Here is a 17,883-nt window from a genome sequence, read left to right as displayed (position 1 = left end):
TGCTAAATTGCCCAGGATGACCTTGAACTTGTGATCCTCCTACCTCAGCCTCCCTAGTCCCTGGGATTACACGCATGTGCTACCATGCCTGAGCTGATCCAAGTCTTGAGTTTTTCCAAGAGTAGAGAAATGTCAGATGACCATGGGCTTGGAATCCGAAGGCAGTGGTAGGGAGAGAAACTGCTCATGTGCTCTTGGTTTAAAAAAAAAGAAAAGAAAAATCCTTGGTCTGGAAACAGTACCATTCCCTTTGAACCAGCAGTTTTAGGAAGTAGAAGTTTCAGTGTAGCCCTCAGACAAGCATACCATCCGTGACCAGCCCGTGAGACAATAGGTTACTCCACATCATCTTGAAAACCTGCTCTGAGGTCAAAAGCACTTTGTTTTCAATGCCAAGTTTAAAATCCTGATTGTATCCCTGAAAAGTTTTTGAGTAAGACATATGACACTATCTTAGAGCTCCAGCTTCCTCACAGAAAACTATAGCTGTATGTAAGTGACCTGGCACATAGAGGCCTGTGAAAAACAGTAGCTAACATTAATCAAGGTCATTTCACACCGACTCACTGATACTTTAAGCCATTTCCTATTGTAGATACTCATACACATTTCCAAGTCAGCTTCCTGATATTAGGGCTACAGGACACTTTGCAGGGAGGTAACTCAGAAATGGCCATTATGAAGATGGGTTTCCTGATTTTGCCTGGATGTGTCATCTGGAATGCAATAGGCATTAATTCCTCCATTTACACAGTGACCATTTAATGAATGCTTACTGTTATATGCCACAGATTGTACAGCATGTAAGAACAGATCCATTTCCCTCCAAGAGCTTACAGTCTCTTCAGAGTTAAAACATACTCAGGAATTAAAAATACATGATAATATAGTAGATACAACAGCTGTCAAATAAGCCATCTAGACTTCAGATCAGGAAAACTATCACTGTTGGCTAGAATGATGGGGTAAAGATTTCATCATGAAGATTTCATGATGACACTGGAATATGAAAGTGCTTTAAATGTCAGGTGTATTTAGACAGCTGCTGTCACAGCCCATAAGAATCACCAATTTTGGCTTGGAGGGGGAATTCCCTACAGGCAGGGAACTGTGCCTGGCATCCTGAAATGAACCTGAGCATTTTCCTCTAGAAACATTGTTTTACATTTGTTTAAGCTACAATTCAGTGACGAGCTGTTACAGTCTATGAAAAAAAAAATGTATATACATGTGTATATATGTGTGTTTATATATCCCATATATATATATATATATATATATATATGCACATCATGAACTGTGACTTGATTGATCTGTATGTGCCAATGAGAAAGTTTTTCCACTGTTCTGAACAGCTTGCAACAATGTCTGTTTTATACATTAGAAACTACAAGGGGGAGGCATTGGCAGTTGTTGAGCAGAAGAGCAATATCAGAATATTATTTTAGCTAAGTAATGTGGCAACATGTGCAGGATGGATTTCAGCTGCAGAGCTTTGAAGGTTATTGCTAAAGCCAAGGTGGAGGTCACAGCAGGAAGGGGAAGATGCAAAGGACAATATATAAACAATAGCAACCCAAGCAGTTTTTTTGGGTACTGGAGACTGAACCTAGAGCACTTTACCACTGAGCTACATCCCCAGTCCTTTTTTTTTTTATATATTTATTTTTTAGTTCTCGGCGGACACAACATCTTTGTTGGTATGTGGTGCTGAGGATCGAACCCGGGCCGCACGCATGCCAGGCAAGCGTGCTACCGCTTGAGCCACATCCCCAGCCCCCCAGTCCTTTTTATTTTTTGAGACATGGTGTTGCTAAGTTGCTTAGGGCCTCACTAAATTGCTGAGGCTGGCCTTGAATTTTCAATCCTCGTCTCAGCCTCCCAATTTGCAGTCGTGAGCCACCACACCTGGCAAAAGCAACTTTAAAAGAAAATAACTGTCTGGTGCAGTGACCCACACCTGTAATCCAAGTGACTTGGGGTTGGGGGGCTGAGACAGGAGGATCAGAAGGTCAAAGCCAGCCTCAGGAAAAGCAAAGCGCTAAATGACTCAGTGAGAACCTGTCTCTAAATAAATAAAATACAAAATAGGACTGGAGATGTGGCTCGGTGGTCAAGCACCCCTGAGTTCAATCCCTGGTATCCCCCAAAACAACAACAACAAAATATATAAATTATCTGGAACTGGATTCATTCACTAATCCAAAACATCCTTATTAGGTGCCAGGCATTGTGCTGAAGATATAAATGTAAAACATGAACAAAACAAAGCCCCCGTCCTTACAGAGTTACAGTATAGTGGGGAAAGACAAGTCATTCATTCTTTCAACAAAAACATGAGGGCCTGCTATATGCCCAGCACTTATCTGGATGATGGGGATTCAACAGGAAGCAAAATTCAAAAATCCCTGCTTTTAGGGAGCTTCCATTCTGGTACAGAACATAGGCAACATGGGGCTGGGGATGTGGCTCAAGCGGTAGCACGCTCGCCTGGCATGCGTGAGGCCGGGGTTCGATCCTCAGCACCACATACAAACAAAGATGTTGTGTCCACCGAAAACTAAAAAATAAATATTAAAATTCTTAAAAAAAAAAAAAAGAACATAGGCAACAAATGTGTTAGCAAAATAAAGCAGAGTAAAGGGGACAGGGAGTATGCAGAAGTTTACAGGAACAATGATGCCAGGGAGCGGGCAGGTCTCTGCCATCCCTTCAACAAGTTTTGGCAGTGAATGAAGAGAAGGGTTGATAGGGAGCAATGGAGCTGAATGAAGAAAAGCTTAGCAGCCAGTGAGCAACAGAGATTGGAAATTTCAGGAGAAGATGGGCTAAGGACACTTCAAAGAGCTTAATTTGGCAAGGAGGAGATCTGGGAAGTAAGGTGTTACCAGTGGGAAAGCTAAGGGTGTCAAGGAGAGGGGGACCTCAAGGCAAGACCTTGTAGACAGACAGCAGTGCCCTGAGGGCAGCAGCAGCAAGAACAAAGTTCAGTGCTGTGGAGGTGGTGGGCCCGGGAACAGCCAGATTTCAGACTGGTCAGCATCGTGGATTCTCAACTTGCTAAGGACACATGCTGCAATCATACAAGAGGTAAAGTGGGTAGCAAATCAATTCAAAGATAGGTAAATGATGATCGGGACCTTGAATGCCAGTGGGGCATTATTCAACATGCTGGTTCAAAAGGAAAGGAAATTGCATCTGGTCTTTCCCTTTGATGGGGAAGTGGAAATTAGCCCTTTCTCCATTACCTGCTAGCCTGATGCCATTTCCAGACATTTGGCAGTGGGCCTTGCCCTGACATTATGTGACCCCCAATTACATAACAAATTCTTTGATTGCAGGAACCATGTCTTATTCATCTTCATATCCTTTGGAGACTTAGCCCATAGCAGGTGTTTGATGTCTGTTGAATTAAAGTGAAGCCACATGTGGAATTTAACAGTTGGGAGGAATCTCAAAAATAATCTATTAGAACCCTCTGAGTTTGCTTTCTGTGGAGTGTGGGTCAAATTGAGGGGGTCTAACCTCTCCCTCTCCTGTCCTCCAAACCATTCAATAGGATTTTTACCCCCTTCATCTCTTGGAATAGATTAGTGGCTTTTCCAAAGGTGGTCTAGAGAATCTCAGAGCTTCCCAGGACCCTTTCAAAGGATCTGTGAAGTGAAAACATGTTCATAACACTTAAAATTTTTTTGCCTTTTCATTCTCATTCACTTATGTAGTGTTTTCCAGAGTTTATAAGACACATGATATTGTAATAGATTGAACGCAGAAGCAGATACGAGAATCCAGATACAAAAGATTTATAAAAATGCCAAACAATTCCTCTCCTCACTAACATGGTTTTTGTTTTGGAAAACATATCTGTTATGGTTATTTATTGCTAACATACAGTGGGTTATTTTTTAATGAATAATGTGAATGTGATTTCTAAACTGGCAAATGTCAACAGGTAAAATGTACATACCCCTTTGGGGTCATCAATGATTTCTAAAAGTATAAAGGGCTCCTGAGGCACAAATGTTTGAGAAAGGCTGGATTAGACACTGTGGAACACCAGCTTCCCCACCTCTCTCTTGTGGGAACCTGAGTGGTAAGGACTGTCCACAACTTTCTCTCAAAGCAATGGCACAGCTCTGAGGAATTTCTGATGCATTCACTGTCCCTGTGACGAGCCTGCCTTTTCACTAGAGAAACTGATCTTAGAATAGTATCAGAAGGGGCCCAGGGTCTTCCATTTGGGTACAAAAAGGTCTTATCCAGAAATTCTACTGGGGCAATAATACTCTTGGGCCAGCTTTTCCAGTTTCCCTCTGGCAGGCCAGGAAGCCAGGAGCCCTCATAGCAGAACCAGGGGACAGCTCAGTACCACCCAGTGAAGCAATCAGGCTCTACCTCTCCTGAAAAGTGAAATCCAGTCACTCTGCAAAGCCACATGTCAAGAATCTGACTAGTTCCTTTTGTTAAATTCACCTTCCAAATTATTTTTTATAGAATGGCCCTGGGGCTTGGTGACCAGAGAATCAAGAAATATGGGTTTTTTTCTAGTCCTGCTGCCAAGTGGCTGCATGACCTCAGAGATACTCCTTCCCATCTTAACTTTACTCTTCCTAAAATAAAGATGGCAATTGTGTGGAAAGAGTGATAGCCAAGCCTTCCAACCTGTGCACAGTGGAGACCCTTCCATTTGCTGATGTACCTTCCACCTAGTATTCTTTTAAAGCTTTTTTGTTGTTGTTTTTAGTTGTAGATGGACACAACACCTTTACTTTTTAATTGTTATGTGGTGCTGAGGATCAACCTAGTGCCTCACATATATGAGGCAAGTGCTCCACCACTGAACTACAACTCCAGCCCCCATCTGGCATTTTGGGTAGTCAAAAGTCATCATTAGGCCAGGCACAATGGTGCACACCTCTAATCCCAGCGGCTCGGGAGGCTGAGACAGGAGGATCACGAGTTCAAAGCCAGCCTCAGCAACTGAGTGAGGCCCTAAGCAACTCAGTAAGACCCTATCTCTAAATAAAATATTTTTTAAAAAGGGCTGGGGATATAGCTCAGTAGTAAAGCATCCCTGTGTTCAATCCTTGAAACCAAAAAAAAAAAAAAAGTCATCATTATATCATTAGTCTTCCAAAGAAATGGATTTCATTATTAGCTTTTTAAACTATGGGTTTAAGAAACTGAGAATACATCTGAGTCCAGCACCGAATTCCCAGATGTGAAAATACTGTACTACAATACGTCTTTATGTGGTAATAGGCTTCTCTTTTCCCAGACACATTTTTCTTACACCCTCCACATATCAAGAACTTCCTGTGTGCCTGGCTTTGTGCAGAATGGATTGTCATTCAATCCAGACAACCCTGTGAGATTGTACAATCACCATAAAGATGAGGCAACATGCTGAGAGTCCATGGAACATGCCTTAAGACACAGAGCTTGATATTAAGGAATAAAGATTCAGATCTGACTTCAAAGTCCCTGTGACTCCAGTATACCATAGCTTTAAAGCAAAATGGTGTCTATATTTCCTTTGAAATATTTTAGAGTCTAGACCTTCATATTAGACTGGTTCTTCTTTTTTCTTAATGTTGTAATTCTGAAAGACATAAAGCAATTTAAGATAAATCCACAGGCAGGGGTTTTGGCTCAGTTGTAGAACGCCTTGCCTGGCACACGTAAGGCACTGGGTTCAATTCTCAGCACCACATACAATAAATAAATAAAATAAAGGTACTGTGTCCATCTACAACAAAAAAAAAATTTTTTAAAGATATATCCACACAGAACCATACTTAGAAGAAAAACACTCCTCTATTCTTCCTAGCTGCCCACCCCCCGCATTATTGTGAATTAGTACATTCCTAATTACCTATCATGTTCAAAAATCTATCAGTAAAATAATGTCTCTAAATTGCTGCATCCAAAATGGTGTCAGTCCTGCAGTTTCCCTGTTCCTCTCCCAGGCCGACTAGCATTGCAGTGTGGATGGGGAGAACTGCAGGTTTGGTTCCTAGAAAGGGCATCTGAACTATGTCACTCTACCCTACGCTTTAGAGTCATCTTAATGCTCATGATCCCAGAAGCTCCTGAGCTAAAAGGTTGTGAATGCCATTTAAGTTTTCTATGCTTAGAAAGGACACGCTATTGTCATTGACTTTCAGACATGGGCAAGAAAAAGAAGGGACAAGTCTCCCCTTCAGAGAATCACTGAAGGTCTTTGACAATAACCTGTCTTCTCTAGAGACTTTCCTAGCCAGTGTCCTGTAAACGGGGTGAGGTACTGCTCCCTACACCTGCAGAGCAGGTGGGAGGGCCTGGGGTGGATGGAACCCCTGGGCCAGTCTTCTGATGCTGGCACATCCCTTTACCCAGGATGCTCTACATGTACTTTCATTTCCTGTGAGCTGGAAATGTCTGGAGGACTTGTTCTAAAAATGTTGAAGTCTAACCACCCCAGGAGAGATGAGGGAAAGGCTAAAAGTAAGCTCTGGGGACAGACTGCCATTTTGGGGCTATATGATCCTAGGCCAATGACCTCTGTGCCACAATTTCCTCCTCTGGAACACAGTAGCAAGAACCTACTTCATAGGACATTTGAGAGGATTAAATGAAATGATGTTGAATGTTATCTGTTGCAAGTACAAATAACACCTAAAGGATAACTGAAAACAATAGATTTTTTGAGCTTCTATTCCAAATTCCTCATTTTACAGATGAGAGAACTGGCCCAGAAAGGTTAGATGACTTGCCCAAGGCTAAACAGCACTACCAACCAGCAGGACAAATAGCTTCTGCTTCTCCACTGCAAGCTTCACTTCCTCCAGGATTGCTATGACTCCAGCTGGACAAGATCCTTTTGCCTGCTCCACTGTCATTCTGTGATAGCCCTTTGCCACTCACTCCCCAAGTGCTCACAATCTCCCTCCAGACTCAGAGAATGCAATTCAGCATGCTTAGGAGCCTTTGAGTCATCACCGTCTGTGAATCAACCTCCAGCCATCTATTCTGAACACAGAGATCTCATCCTCCTCCAGTTTCTGGAACTGGAAGCTGGTGTTTTTCCTTTGGATTTTGCTCAATGAATGTCTTCCACCTCTAAGCATGTCATGTTGCCCTCCAGTTGCAGACTGGGGACTGAAAGCCAGAGGCAGATGTAAGCACCTAACTAAGACCCTGAAGGAAACACTGAAGACAATCTCTGGGGCTCGGTGGAGGCTTCCCAGTCATGTCCCCTTGTAAGGAAAACTTCCTGCTCTTCACCACAGTTGCCTGGGAGAGGTGAACACATATGCAGACAGCTTGCTGGATACATGCCCTAGGCAGCTGGGAGGACACTGATGACCATCTGAATCCCAAAAGCAGGGAACAGTTACCATGGCTACCAAAAGCTGAAACCATTGGCTGTCTGGCTGTAGGGACCAATTCAGCTGACCTCTCAAGGTCCTTTCCAGCCCCAATTGGGATTCTACAATTACCGCGAGCCAGCTGAGACCAGGTCTGCTGCAAAACAATAGGAAGTCCTGTGACATAAGACTCAGGCATAGAAAGCAAGGATTTCTTCAGAATCACCTTAGAGGTCACCTTGTCTTATTCACCAGAAGTGTTGAGTCACAAGCCTACTTTCAACCTCTGCTGCATTATTAATAAACAATGCTTGTTTTTGTTTTTCACTACCACCACTCTGTATTTCTCTTCCTTTTACAGGCCTGGCCAGTAATTTTGATAGAGGTTTGTTCCGTATTGTGACCAGAGAAAAGCCCAGAAAAACTTGCGTCACTAAGGCCCAGTGGGGTGTGCTCCCTCAGACAGGATGTGGATGTCACGAGCCTTCTAAGAATCAGGAGGAAGGAAGTCATTCATAAAAGAGGCAGATGCTGAACTGCAACTCCAGTTTCCTCTTGCAAGTCCCTGGACTGTAGGAACATTACTCCACGGGGGATGGGTCGCTACAGCTTAACCCCCAGGGGATTCCCACCTTCCCAAGTCAGGACAGAGCCAGGAAGTGGCCAACCAGAGCCCCACCTTCCGCAGAAATGTCTGTAAGGATCTAGGGATCGATAAAGACTTCTGAAAGCAGGGTAGAGGGATGCCAAGAAATCAGTGTCACCAACACCACCAAAAACAGTTGCAAACCCTTCCTTATTCCAGATGAGGAAGCTTCATGATTAATGGATATTTGGAGATTATAAAAGATCTGCTTCTATTCAGATTAAATCAAAGCCTTTATTAAACATTCCTCCTTCAAACAGCCTGCTCAAAAACCCTCCCTTGACCTGGGAACTGACAGAGCTACATATCACTTTCACCCAACAGAGGTCAGATCCACTAGGCCGCACAATATTGAAAAGCCAAGCCAAGACATACCAGACTCGGCAGAGCTCTGCAGATCTATGTCCCACTCAGGATCTAGGCAAAGGTTGGTAGCGCCAGGTCTTGAACTAGAGCTCAAGCACAGAAGAGGAACCTGAAGTTCGACCCTCCTGATCCCAGACACGGCCTGCTGAGATAGATGGCCGGCCTTGGGCTGCCATTTGCTGAGGCTTATGCATGTGCTTTTCCTTTTCCTCTTCAAAGAAAAGGGTGGGATGGAGGAGGCAATTTTCAGTTGTGTGTGGGTTTGATTTAAGGCTTTGGCTGTGGTCAGTTGATATATTAAAATACTTTCTGGGAATGCCATCTAATAAGCTCCCCATCGGAACAAACGTATTTTCAAAAATGAAAACAGTGAACAAAGATGTGGAGCTGAAACGCTACAGCAGGGCCCAGGCCTATCACGTCAGAATGGTGTCATCCACCTGCTCCGTGGAGTCTGCCTGGCTGGCCAGCTTCTTCAGGGACCTTCGGTTGCACTCATTCAGCACCTCCAAGCTGGCCACATCCAGGATCTTGGAGAGGGACTGTAAGGAAGAGTGGGCGTGAGGAGATATAGTCAGAAAATAAGGCTTCAAATTCCCAGTCGAATCAAGACAAAGACATATGCTAACCTCAGAACCAAGCCACTGAGGCTGAATCCGGCAAAAAATAAGCCAATCAGATGGGTCCAGGGACAGCTCAGGAAAACGCTAGATGCGTTTTTCCTAAGCTGAGGGAGCAGATGTCACAGCTTTCAGTGCTTTGACTGCAGGGGCAGGGGGCTGAGGGAACAGGACTCTGGACCTCAAAAAGGCCACTCCACTGGGGTCTGTGATACATGCTTGAAAGCCATGGAGACTTTATTTGAAGAAAGAGCTCTACTTCTGAAAAAGTCTGAAAACCAAGATAAATCTATTTTCAGGCACCAGGACAGTCACCTAACTCTCAATCTGCTCCTGAAGGCTGAAACCTACATGGTGGCAGAGAAGAGAATGGGGCCAAGTACTATCATGCAGAAGAAAAACAGCAAGCCAAAGGCCGCAGCATGCTCTGGGAAGCACTCAGGCCAGGTTCCCACCTGAAACACCTCGTCGCCCCGCCTCATCTTGAGCAGGTTGACAATTGCCTGGTCACTGTAGGCCCTTACGACAGTGTTCTTATCCTTGGTGTTGTCAAGAAGAGCCTTCAGGATAGGCTTGATAGCCTGGGGCTCCAAGGGAGGCAGTGGGTCCTTATTTGCCCACCAGATCATCTTCTCAGCCACCAATCTGATGTCACTGGATGGGTTCTGCAGACACTGTGAGAGGAACACAGACACATGCAGTCTGTATCTCAAAGAAGCCCAAATTTTCAGCCTTGACACTTTCCCTTCATCATGGTCATTGACCCTACTGTTCCTTTCCAATGTTGTCCCTTCCCAAGAGGATGACAGCATGATCCAGCCCCATCTACCTCTCCACCTCATCTCGTGCCACCCTCCCCTTGGCTCACTACTTCTGGCCCACACAGGGTTTAACTTCCTCAAACAAGCCACTGCCCAAGTTGGCCCCCAGATCTTCATTCTGTCGATTCCTTCTCATTCTTCCAAGGTCTGTCTCCCTGACAACCCAATCCAAGGGCCCTCCCCATAGGCTCCAAGATCTCATCCACTTTGTTCCTCCCTACTCCTTCAGGGTCCAGCCCAGCAGTGGGTACTCAGTCAGTGCTGAGTGAACAAGTGAATACAAGTTGATGCCATCACAGAAAGCAGATCTAATTAGGGCTCCTAGAAATCCCAGTAGGGAGCCAGGTATCTTTGGAACCTCATTACTCAACAAGATCTGCACACAGCTGGAATCACATAGGAGCTGGTAACAGAGGCAGAGTCTCAGGCATGGCCCTATCCCATTAAAATGCAAAATCTAGTTCTGATTTCTGGGCACATAATTGCTTGAGAAGCAACATCACACTGTCTGTGGGAGTCCCACTGTTAGATTCCATGGCTTGTCCTATTAGAGCCTGGAATGGATGCCATAACCATACTAATAAGTGACATGCCACTAAGGAAAGGAGGCAGGAAGGGAAGAGTTATTAATATTTGTTTTGTTTTTGTTTTTGGTATCAGGGACTGAACTCAGGGGCACTAAACCACTGAGCCACATCCCCAGCCCTATTTTGTATTTTATTTAGAAACAGGGTCTCACTGAGTTGCTTAGCACCTTGCTATTGCTGAGGCTGGCTCTGAACTCGCAATTCTGCTGCCTCAGCCTTCCAAGCCACTGGGATTAAAGGCGTGCGCCAGTGCACCCAGCTAGATTTATTAATATTTGAACCCAAGTTTGTCCTTAATTCTATAAAATCAGGATGCTTACAGAGGATGCCTGAAACAGTGGTTATTAACTCAATTTGGGGTCACAGGTCTGAGAATCTGCAAAAACGCTGGACTCATCCTGAAAAAATTACACACAGAAACACTCTGCTCTCCATTTCCAAGGGTCCAGAGGTCTCCTGGAGGCCATTCATGGAGAACCAGAATCCAACTAGTCAGGGGCATATTTCCCATGTCTTCCAGCTCTAGGCCTTTCTCATGAGCCAGGCTTGGTGGGTTGTACAAGGCCCCTTCCTACTCACCTTAATGAACAGACTAGACAGTCTGGCTGGCAGCTGTCCCCCTCCTGTCTCAATGTGGTACTTCATCAGGAAGCCCATGCCCCGGACCCCACTCACCGCAATGGGGATCTGTAAAGAAAGGAAAGTGCTAGACAGGCAGAGGCATCCTACTTCCTCCTTAACGTGGCAGAACCAGATTCCCCAGGAATCTCCAGGACCCTTCACCACTCATCTCATCCTTAATACTTTACACCAAGGACACCTTGACATCTCTCATTTAGATGGGCTGCCCTGGCTGTTGAGGAGATGAACAAAGTCACTAATTCCCAGGAACAGAGATCAGAGAACTTTTGACCAGGAATGGACATCTTCTTCCTACAACTCAAAGTCTTCATTGTTTAGATGATGCAACTAGAGCCCAAAGTAATCACCTACTGGTCCCAGGGCACAATAAGTTACCAGCCACAGTAAAATAGAACCCATGCTCTGAAGACCCAGCTGGGGACAGATGTCCCCTGTGCTGGGTGAACAGCCATGGCTGTGGAATACTTGCTAGAGGACGGGAGGGCTGAACCAACAGCCTGAGAGCCTTACCCTGTCTGCCACGGCACTGCTGAGAATCATTTCCTGAACTTCACTGCTGTATCTGCCTGCACAGAGTCTGCTGGGAGCCACGTTCACAGCCACAGACAGTGCTAAGCTCCGGCCATGCCGAACCATCCAGTCAATGCCGGACACATCCGCTGGGTAGGAGGACACAACTGAGGTCTACTTGAACTTCATAGCACATCCCTACTCATGGAGTCCTGGGAGCCAAGTCCCACCAAGACCATGGTGCAGACTTAGGCATGGTGGAAACCCCAAGCCACACTGTGCCCAACCTCCCCACTTTTGTAGCAAAAGTTCCAAAAAGTAGCAGAGAAGTCTCTCACAAACTGCTCCCAGCTTCTGGCTGTATTCTTAGAGCAGAGATACTCGGGGCTACTTTCTAGTAGTGTGTTAGCAACTGGTCCCAAGGAAGGGGTATTCCAGGTGTTACAAGATCATCTGAGGGGAAGGGGAGACTGGTGCCCAGGGCCTCTTCCCTGGGGCTAAGGGGCCCAAGCCCATGAAGGGGAACTCCCTCCATACAAGAGACTTACCCAGTAAGCACTGCTGAAGGACAGTGTTAAGCTCCTCTTCCGTCAAAAAGGCACACAGCTCCCCCAGGCACCCAGCTGAGGAGATCCGAGTATTGTCCTTGAGAGCAGATTGGGGAGTGATAGGGAGTAAGGCCCGGGCCCAGGAGAGAGGGCAGAGAAGAGGATGGAACAAATAAACTCAGTAACTCTGAAGCCAGGCCTTACTCCAGGCACTGTGTTCCCAGTACCAGATTGGGACTGCCATTCACTGCAACTGCCACTTGGTGGAGAGTTAAAAATTACATGCCCAGCAAGCACTTCATGTAATTATAGAAAACTCCAGTGTGTGTGCATATGGTAATCATCATCACAATAGCAACAATAACTGTATTTACATAGCACCTTTCTCCTCGGGAAATCTGAATGCTTTACATTTAGTCTCTCAGTTACTCTCAACAGCCCTGAGACAGAAGGGGTACAGCTGGGAAAGACTACATCACAAAGAGGGGAGCCACCTGCCCACGGCCACCTGGGAAGGCAGCAGGAAAACAACCACTAAGCCCCCTTTTCCCAACATTTTGTACCCAGTGTGTCATTTTGTACCCAGATGACTGTCTGCTGCCTCTACTGGGTCACTACAGCCAATGGGTACTTGACAAATGCTTCCAAAATGGACAGGGATTATGGAATTGGAACAAGCATAACCAGGAGTCAGAGCCTAGATTCTGGACTGTACAAGTGTGTGTGTGTGTGTGTGTGTGTGTGTGTGTGTGTGTGTGTGAGAGAGAGAGAGAGAGAGAGAGAGAGAGAGAGAGAGAGAGAGAGAGAGAGTGTGTGTGTGTGTGTGTGTGTGTGTGTGTGTGTGTGCGCGCGACGCACATGCACATGTCGTATGGGGGGGGGGGGTCTGGTTTGTTTGGTGCCAGGGATTGAACCCAGCGGCACTTAACACTGAGCCTCATCCTCAGCCTGAATTGCTTTGAACTCAAGATCCTCCTGTCTCAGGCTCCTGAGTCATTGGGATTACAGGCATGCGCCACCACACCCAGCTAAGTGAGCGTTTTCTATCAAAATCAAGGCCAGGTACACAAAGAGCTCCTGGTTACTCCCACCTTGGCTAACTGTCTCTAGAAAACAGGGGATTTTATATGCTTTATTATTAGTATTTGCCAGCTTGACACGCATCCCTCCAAACCAACAATCTGCGGGGAAGCTGATGCCAGGCCAGCACCAACTGCCACCTTCAATCCAAGTGGAAGTTCTAAGGGGAAGAAGCAGCAGAAACCTAGGTAAGCAAGGACAAAGCCAGCTCTGATGCCCACTCTCTCCAAAGCAAGCTATTTTAAGCTCCATTGTGGTAAACTGCAAATTTGTTTAAATACTAACATTTGTGTTGTTCATGACCCTGTAAAAGCCCTTGTTGACTGTGACCAAAAGAAGACAGATGCTCTCATCTGTATCCACAGAAGCCAGGGCTATAGCCAGATGGCAGCTGAGGATCAGAACCAGCCTTGCAAAGCTGTGTGAACAAACACAGCAGCAATGGCTGGCCCAGGTGTATGCACACGACGAAGTGTGAAACCACAGAACCCAAAGGCATGTTCTCCTAAGATTAGCCCTATAAATGTAAATTAGGCCACCACAACAGAATTGTTATTGTTAAAAGGGAAAAAGAAAAGTCTTACCCACCCCCCGACTGGACCTGCAGTGCCTGGCAGCCAATTAATAAATGCTTCCAGACTGGACAAGGATAATGGAATTGGGCACAATCAGGAGGCACAGGGCCTGGATTCTGGGTTGTGTGAGAGAGTGAGAGTGAGAGTGAGAGAGAGAGTGTGAGAGAGAGAGAGAGAGAGAGAGAGAGAGAGAGAGAGAGAGAGAGAGAGAGAGAGAAAGTGTGTGTGTGTGTGTGTATGTGTGTGTTTGCGTGTGTCGCTGGGAATGGAAGCCAGGGACTCGAGTATGATTGGCAAGCCTCTATCACTGAATTACACCCCCAACTCTTCCAAAAAATTTGAGACAGGATTTCACTAAGTTATCCACACTGGCCTCAAACTTGCAATTCCCCTGCTCCAAGTCCCTGGAATTACAGATATGCGCCACCACGCCCAACTGGATTCTAGTTTTGATTCTGTAACTGGATAAAGTGTGGCCCCAGACAAGTCTCATCCTCTCTCTTGGACAAACAGCAAAGATGATTTATCCTACCAGATTTTTAAATTTCTTAATGTCTACAACAACTAGGTCTCATACACAAGGCCCTTCATTTCTATAAATGTTTCCTGAACCAAAAAAATGAACATCTTTGATTTACAAAGAGAAATGAGGGTAGAGAGGGAAAGTGACTTAAAATTAGAGAACAAAATGGTGAGAGATCTGGAACAGCCCAAATATTACTTGCCTTATCTATAGGATAGAATCAACAGGCTAGGGGCCCTGGGTCCTATCTCTAGCACCAAAAAAAATTTTTTTAAAGCCAGAATCAATAATATCAGTAGAGTGGTCCAAGTAATAATATAACATGGAGAAGCCACTCAAAGAAAGGAGACAAGAAACAGCAGAGCCCCCAGCCCAGCCATCCACTGCAGCTGTACCTCATCGTGTCCCAGCATGCTCAGCAGGAGCGAGACGATGTTCTTCCGGATAACAGCATCCACTTTGGCACCTGCTCCCTGAATCACAAACCTCAGGGCCTGTAGCATGGTGTCCCTAGGGAACCAATGCATTGACTTAACCCCTGCCTCTTCCCCACCATTGCCTTCTACCTGCACAGGCACAGCCCAACGCAGCTGCCTTGTCTCCTGGAGGCTACATACTCCCTCAGAAGCACCTTACCTGACACCTGGGTCCTCTATGACTCGGATTCCATTGAGCAGCTCTGTAAAGAGGGGATCCACTTTGATATGGATGGAAATGAGCTTCCCCAGCGCATCAGCAGCCTTCAGGCGCACGCCCCGGTTGGAATCCTGTAGGGCCTTGGTAAAGGTGGTCTGCAGCTGGGGCAGGAAGGGCTTCAAGGCAATTCCAACCTGTGGGAAAAACACACACCCACAAAAATCATAGTTGTGGTGGACTCCAAGGCCACTCCAAGGCTACAGGAATGAAAGCAAACAATAATCACAAACCACCTGGAGTTAACCAAGCTCTCACACAGGCTAGCAATAACAGCAGAGACAGGTTCTGCTCAGCCTCCTCATCTGTTTTCAGCATCCTTCGTCACACTAGAGAAAGCAGGAGGAAGAGGAGGCGGTGGAGCAGTGACTGTCAGAGGGAGCTGCCTTGCAGCCCTGGCTGTATCACAGCTTAGCTCAGTGAAACCCATCTAGAAGGATAGCATCTCAAATCCTCCTCCTCTGAATCCATTAAAAAGCAGGGTAGGCGGCTGATGGTCAGAAGTACAGTTCTCATGCCATGGCAGGGAGATGTCCACATAACAGCAGGTACCAGCTACTAAACAATAGATTTGCAGGCCAAGCTCTCCACACTGAGCCCTTGGAACAAGCCCATGACCCAAATGATTTTGGAGAATCCACCTGATACACATGTGCATCCACCTCAATACAACTCCAGCTCACTTCCTGACTATACACAGAAAACAGGCATACTTAAAAAAATACACACACACACACACACACATACACACACATATAAATATATATGGTTGCAGATGGAACAATTACTCTTTTAAAAATTTTTTGCAATTGTTGATAGACTTTTATTTATTATTTATATGTGGTGCTAAGGATCAAACCCAGTGCCTCACACATGCCAGACAAGTGCACTACCACTGAGCCCCAGCCCCAGCCTGTTTATTTTTATGTGTGCTAGTGATGGAATCCAGTGCCTCACATGTACTAAGCAAGTGCTCTATCACTGAGCCACACCCCCAGCCCAATAGGCACACTTTTGATAAAACATAGTTGGAGCCAGTGAAAATTTAGTTCTTGTAAAACAGGAATCTCCCTGTGTCTGTCTAAAGATTCAATGCCAATAACATTGAACATCTGGAAACACTGGATTCAGACAGATTTGTAGGCTGCTCCAAGGCACGCAATAGGGGAAGATGATAAATATGAATCAAAAACCTCTTGCTCATAGGTGACAACTGACTCAGGTCAGGGGCAAGCTCCATGAGGTAGGAGCTCCATTTGTGTCTAGAGCTCCAAAAATACCACAGAAAAGAATATAGCACAGAATATGAGGTGAAGATGATATTTAATTTTGTTAAAAAAAAAAAAAAAAAGTCACAAAATGAGGCTGATACAATCCCATTTGGTAGCTGGGGAGTTGCTCTCACTTCCAAAGGAAAAAAAAACTACAAACCTTAAGTGTAAGATTTTTTTAAAATAATGAATTTTGGCTCCATTTATACTTTAAGTCTAAGGGGTTTAATTACTACCCCCTAAGAACATCTGAAACAATTACCACATTAAATCTTTGCTTCTTATACTTTTGGCAAAAACTGAAGTCACTTTGGTTGTTCTCAAATGTCTTTTTCATTCTCTCACCAGATTCTTTGCGTTTCTCTTTATGTGGCTGTAATAAAGAACTCAAGCAACTTTAACAGTGTTTTCATTGTATTTACATGGCCCTGAATTTTTTACTTTAAAACTGATTCTTCAAAATAACAACCATCACCATGTACTGAGTGCTTAGTGTATCAAGCACAGTGTTTGGCATTAGTTCACCTAAGCCCCACAGAAGGTAGGCAGTGTCATCAGTCTCAGACGTCAGAGGCAGGCTCAGAGGTTACATGGCTTTCCCAAGGGCCATGTAGCTACTAAGAGGAGGACTTGGAATTGGACACAGTGTAGTCTGAGTTCATGGGCTCAAGTCCCTCTGCTATGCCGTTTCTCCGTTAATGAAGCTGTCACGTTGCTGCCAAGGGTATCGCACATCAGTGTCCTGAAGATATCTGTTCTCTAAGATTTGAGCAGACCAAAAGAGCAAAACTATCAATCACTCACCTTGGCCAGTAAGAGGCTGAGTGTCTCCAGCAGAGCTGCCTTCACATTCCAGCTGAATCGGTCCCCCAGGATGCGAATCAAGGGGCCAGTGATGCTGACCACAGAGGGCCTCAGGGCGTCAGCGGAGGTCAGGCGGATCACCAAGCCCAAGGCCTTGGCGGCTTCTTCCTTCTGCTCAGGACTGCCAGTAAGGACTCCTTCCCTCAGCACTGGAAGGATGGAGGTTACCCCCTGACAAGGGAACCACAGCTGAGAGTCCAATACCAAAGGCCTCAGGCCCACGTGTCTCCCACCCAAAGCACAGTGCTCCTGACAGTCATCCTCTAGTCAACTAGGAGATGACAATTTAGGCTGGCTGGGGAAGAGGCTTAAATGAATGGTGACAAGAGGGCAAGCCCCAACAGACCAAGCACACAGAGGTAACAAACGCTGCTGCCACCTCTGCAACCCATTTGGTCTGGATAAGGTGGCCTTGACAGCTTAAACCAAGGGAAGCACACACCCTGTCCCCATCTGGCCACCATGGCAGAAGCACGCTGTATGTGAAGGCACTGAAGAATACTCAAGCATGAAGACTGACTGACCCGCCACTGCAACAGTGCACACTGCAGACCCAGGCCAGGGGTGAGGACACAGGAAGGCAGCAGGCTGCAGCACCCTGCACCTCCAGGCCCTGACCTACCTTCTTTGGGAGGCAGAACCCTGGCACATGCTCGCCTTTGCTCTCGTTGCCTATGAGCCGGATCTCCTTGTGCAGTTCTTCAATCAGTGCCAACTGGTTGCCGGCATCCAGCTTCTGTGGGAATCCAGAAAAAAGCAGTGATGTGCAGCCCTCCCTCTCAGGACTG

General features: G+C 45.8%; 1 protein-coding gene across 2 annotated transcripts in view; it reads right to left on the bottom strand.

Annotated features, from left to right (window-relative positions):
- Positions 1 to 8,204: 8,204 nt before the first annotated feature.
- Positions 8,205 to 17,883, bottom strand: part of Gcn1 (GCN1 activator of EIF2AK4) — a 66,966-nt gene continuing 57,287 nt past the window's right edge. Inside the window, exons 50-58 of one of the 2 annotated variants that reach the window (XM_005336818.5) lie at positions 17,718 to 17,831; positions 17,036 to 17,266; positions 14,904 to 15,097; positions 14,663 to 14,777; positions 12,090 to 12,186; positions 11,542 to 11,690; positions 10,969 to 11,076; positions 9,437 to 9,655; positions 8,205 to 8,903 (exon numbers count right to left, since the gene is read on the bottom strand). In XM_005336818.5, the coding sequence (XP_005336875.2) occupies positions 8,778 to 8,903; positions 9,437 to 9,655; positions 10,969 to 11,076; positions 11,542 to 11,690; positions 12,090 to 12,186; positions 14,663 to 14,777; positions 14,904 to 15,097; positions 17,036 to 17,266; positions 17,718 to 17,831 (1,353 nt within the window). In that variant the 3' untranslated portion in view covers positions 8,205 to 8,777. Of the gene's footprint in view, positions 8,904 to 9,436; positions 9,656 to 10,968; positions 11,077 to 11,541; positions 11,691 to 12,089; positions 12,187 to 14,662; positions 14,778 to 14,903; positions 15,098 to 17,035; positions 17,267 to 17,717; positions 17,832 to 17,883 lie in introns of those variants that run through there. The other variant, XM_040289406.2, reaches the window with a different exon arrangement.

Source organism: Ictidomys tridecemlineatus, chromosome 2, assembly GCF_052094955.1.
Source record: "Ictidomys tridecemlineatus isolate mIctTri1 chromosome 2, mIctTri1.hap1, whole genome shotgun sequence".
Lineage (NCBI taxonomy): Eukaryota > Metazoa > Chordata > Mammalia > Rodentia > Sciuridae > Ictidomys > Ictidomys tridecemlineatus.
This window is presented reverse-complemented; position numbering and strand designations above follow the sequence as displayed.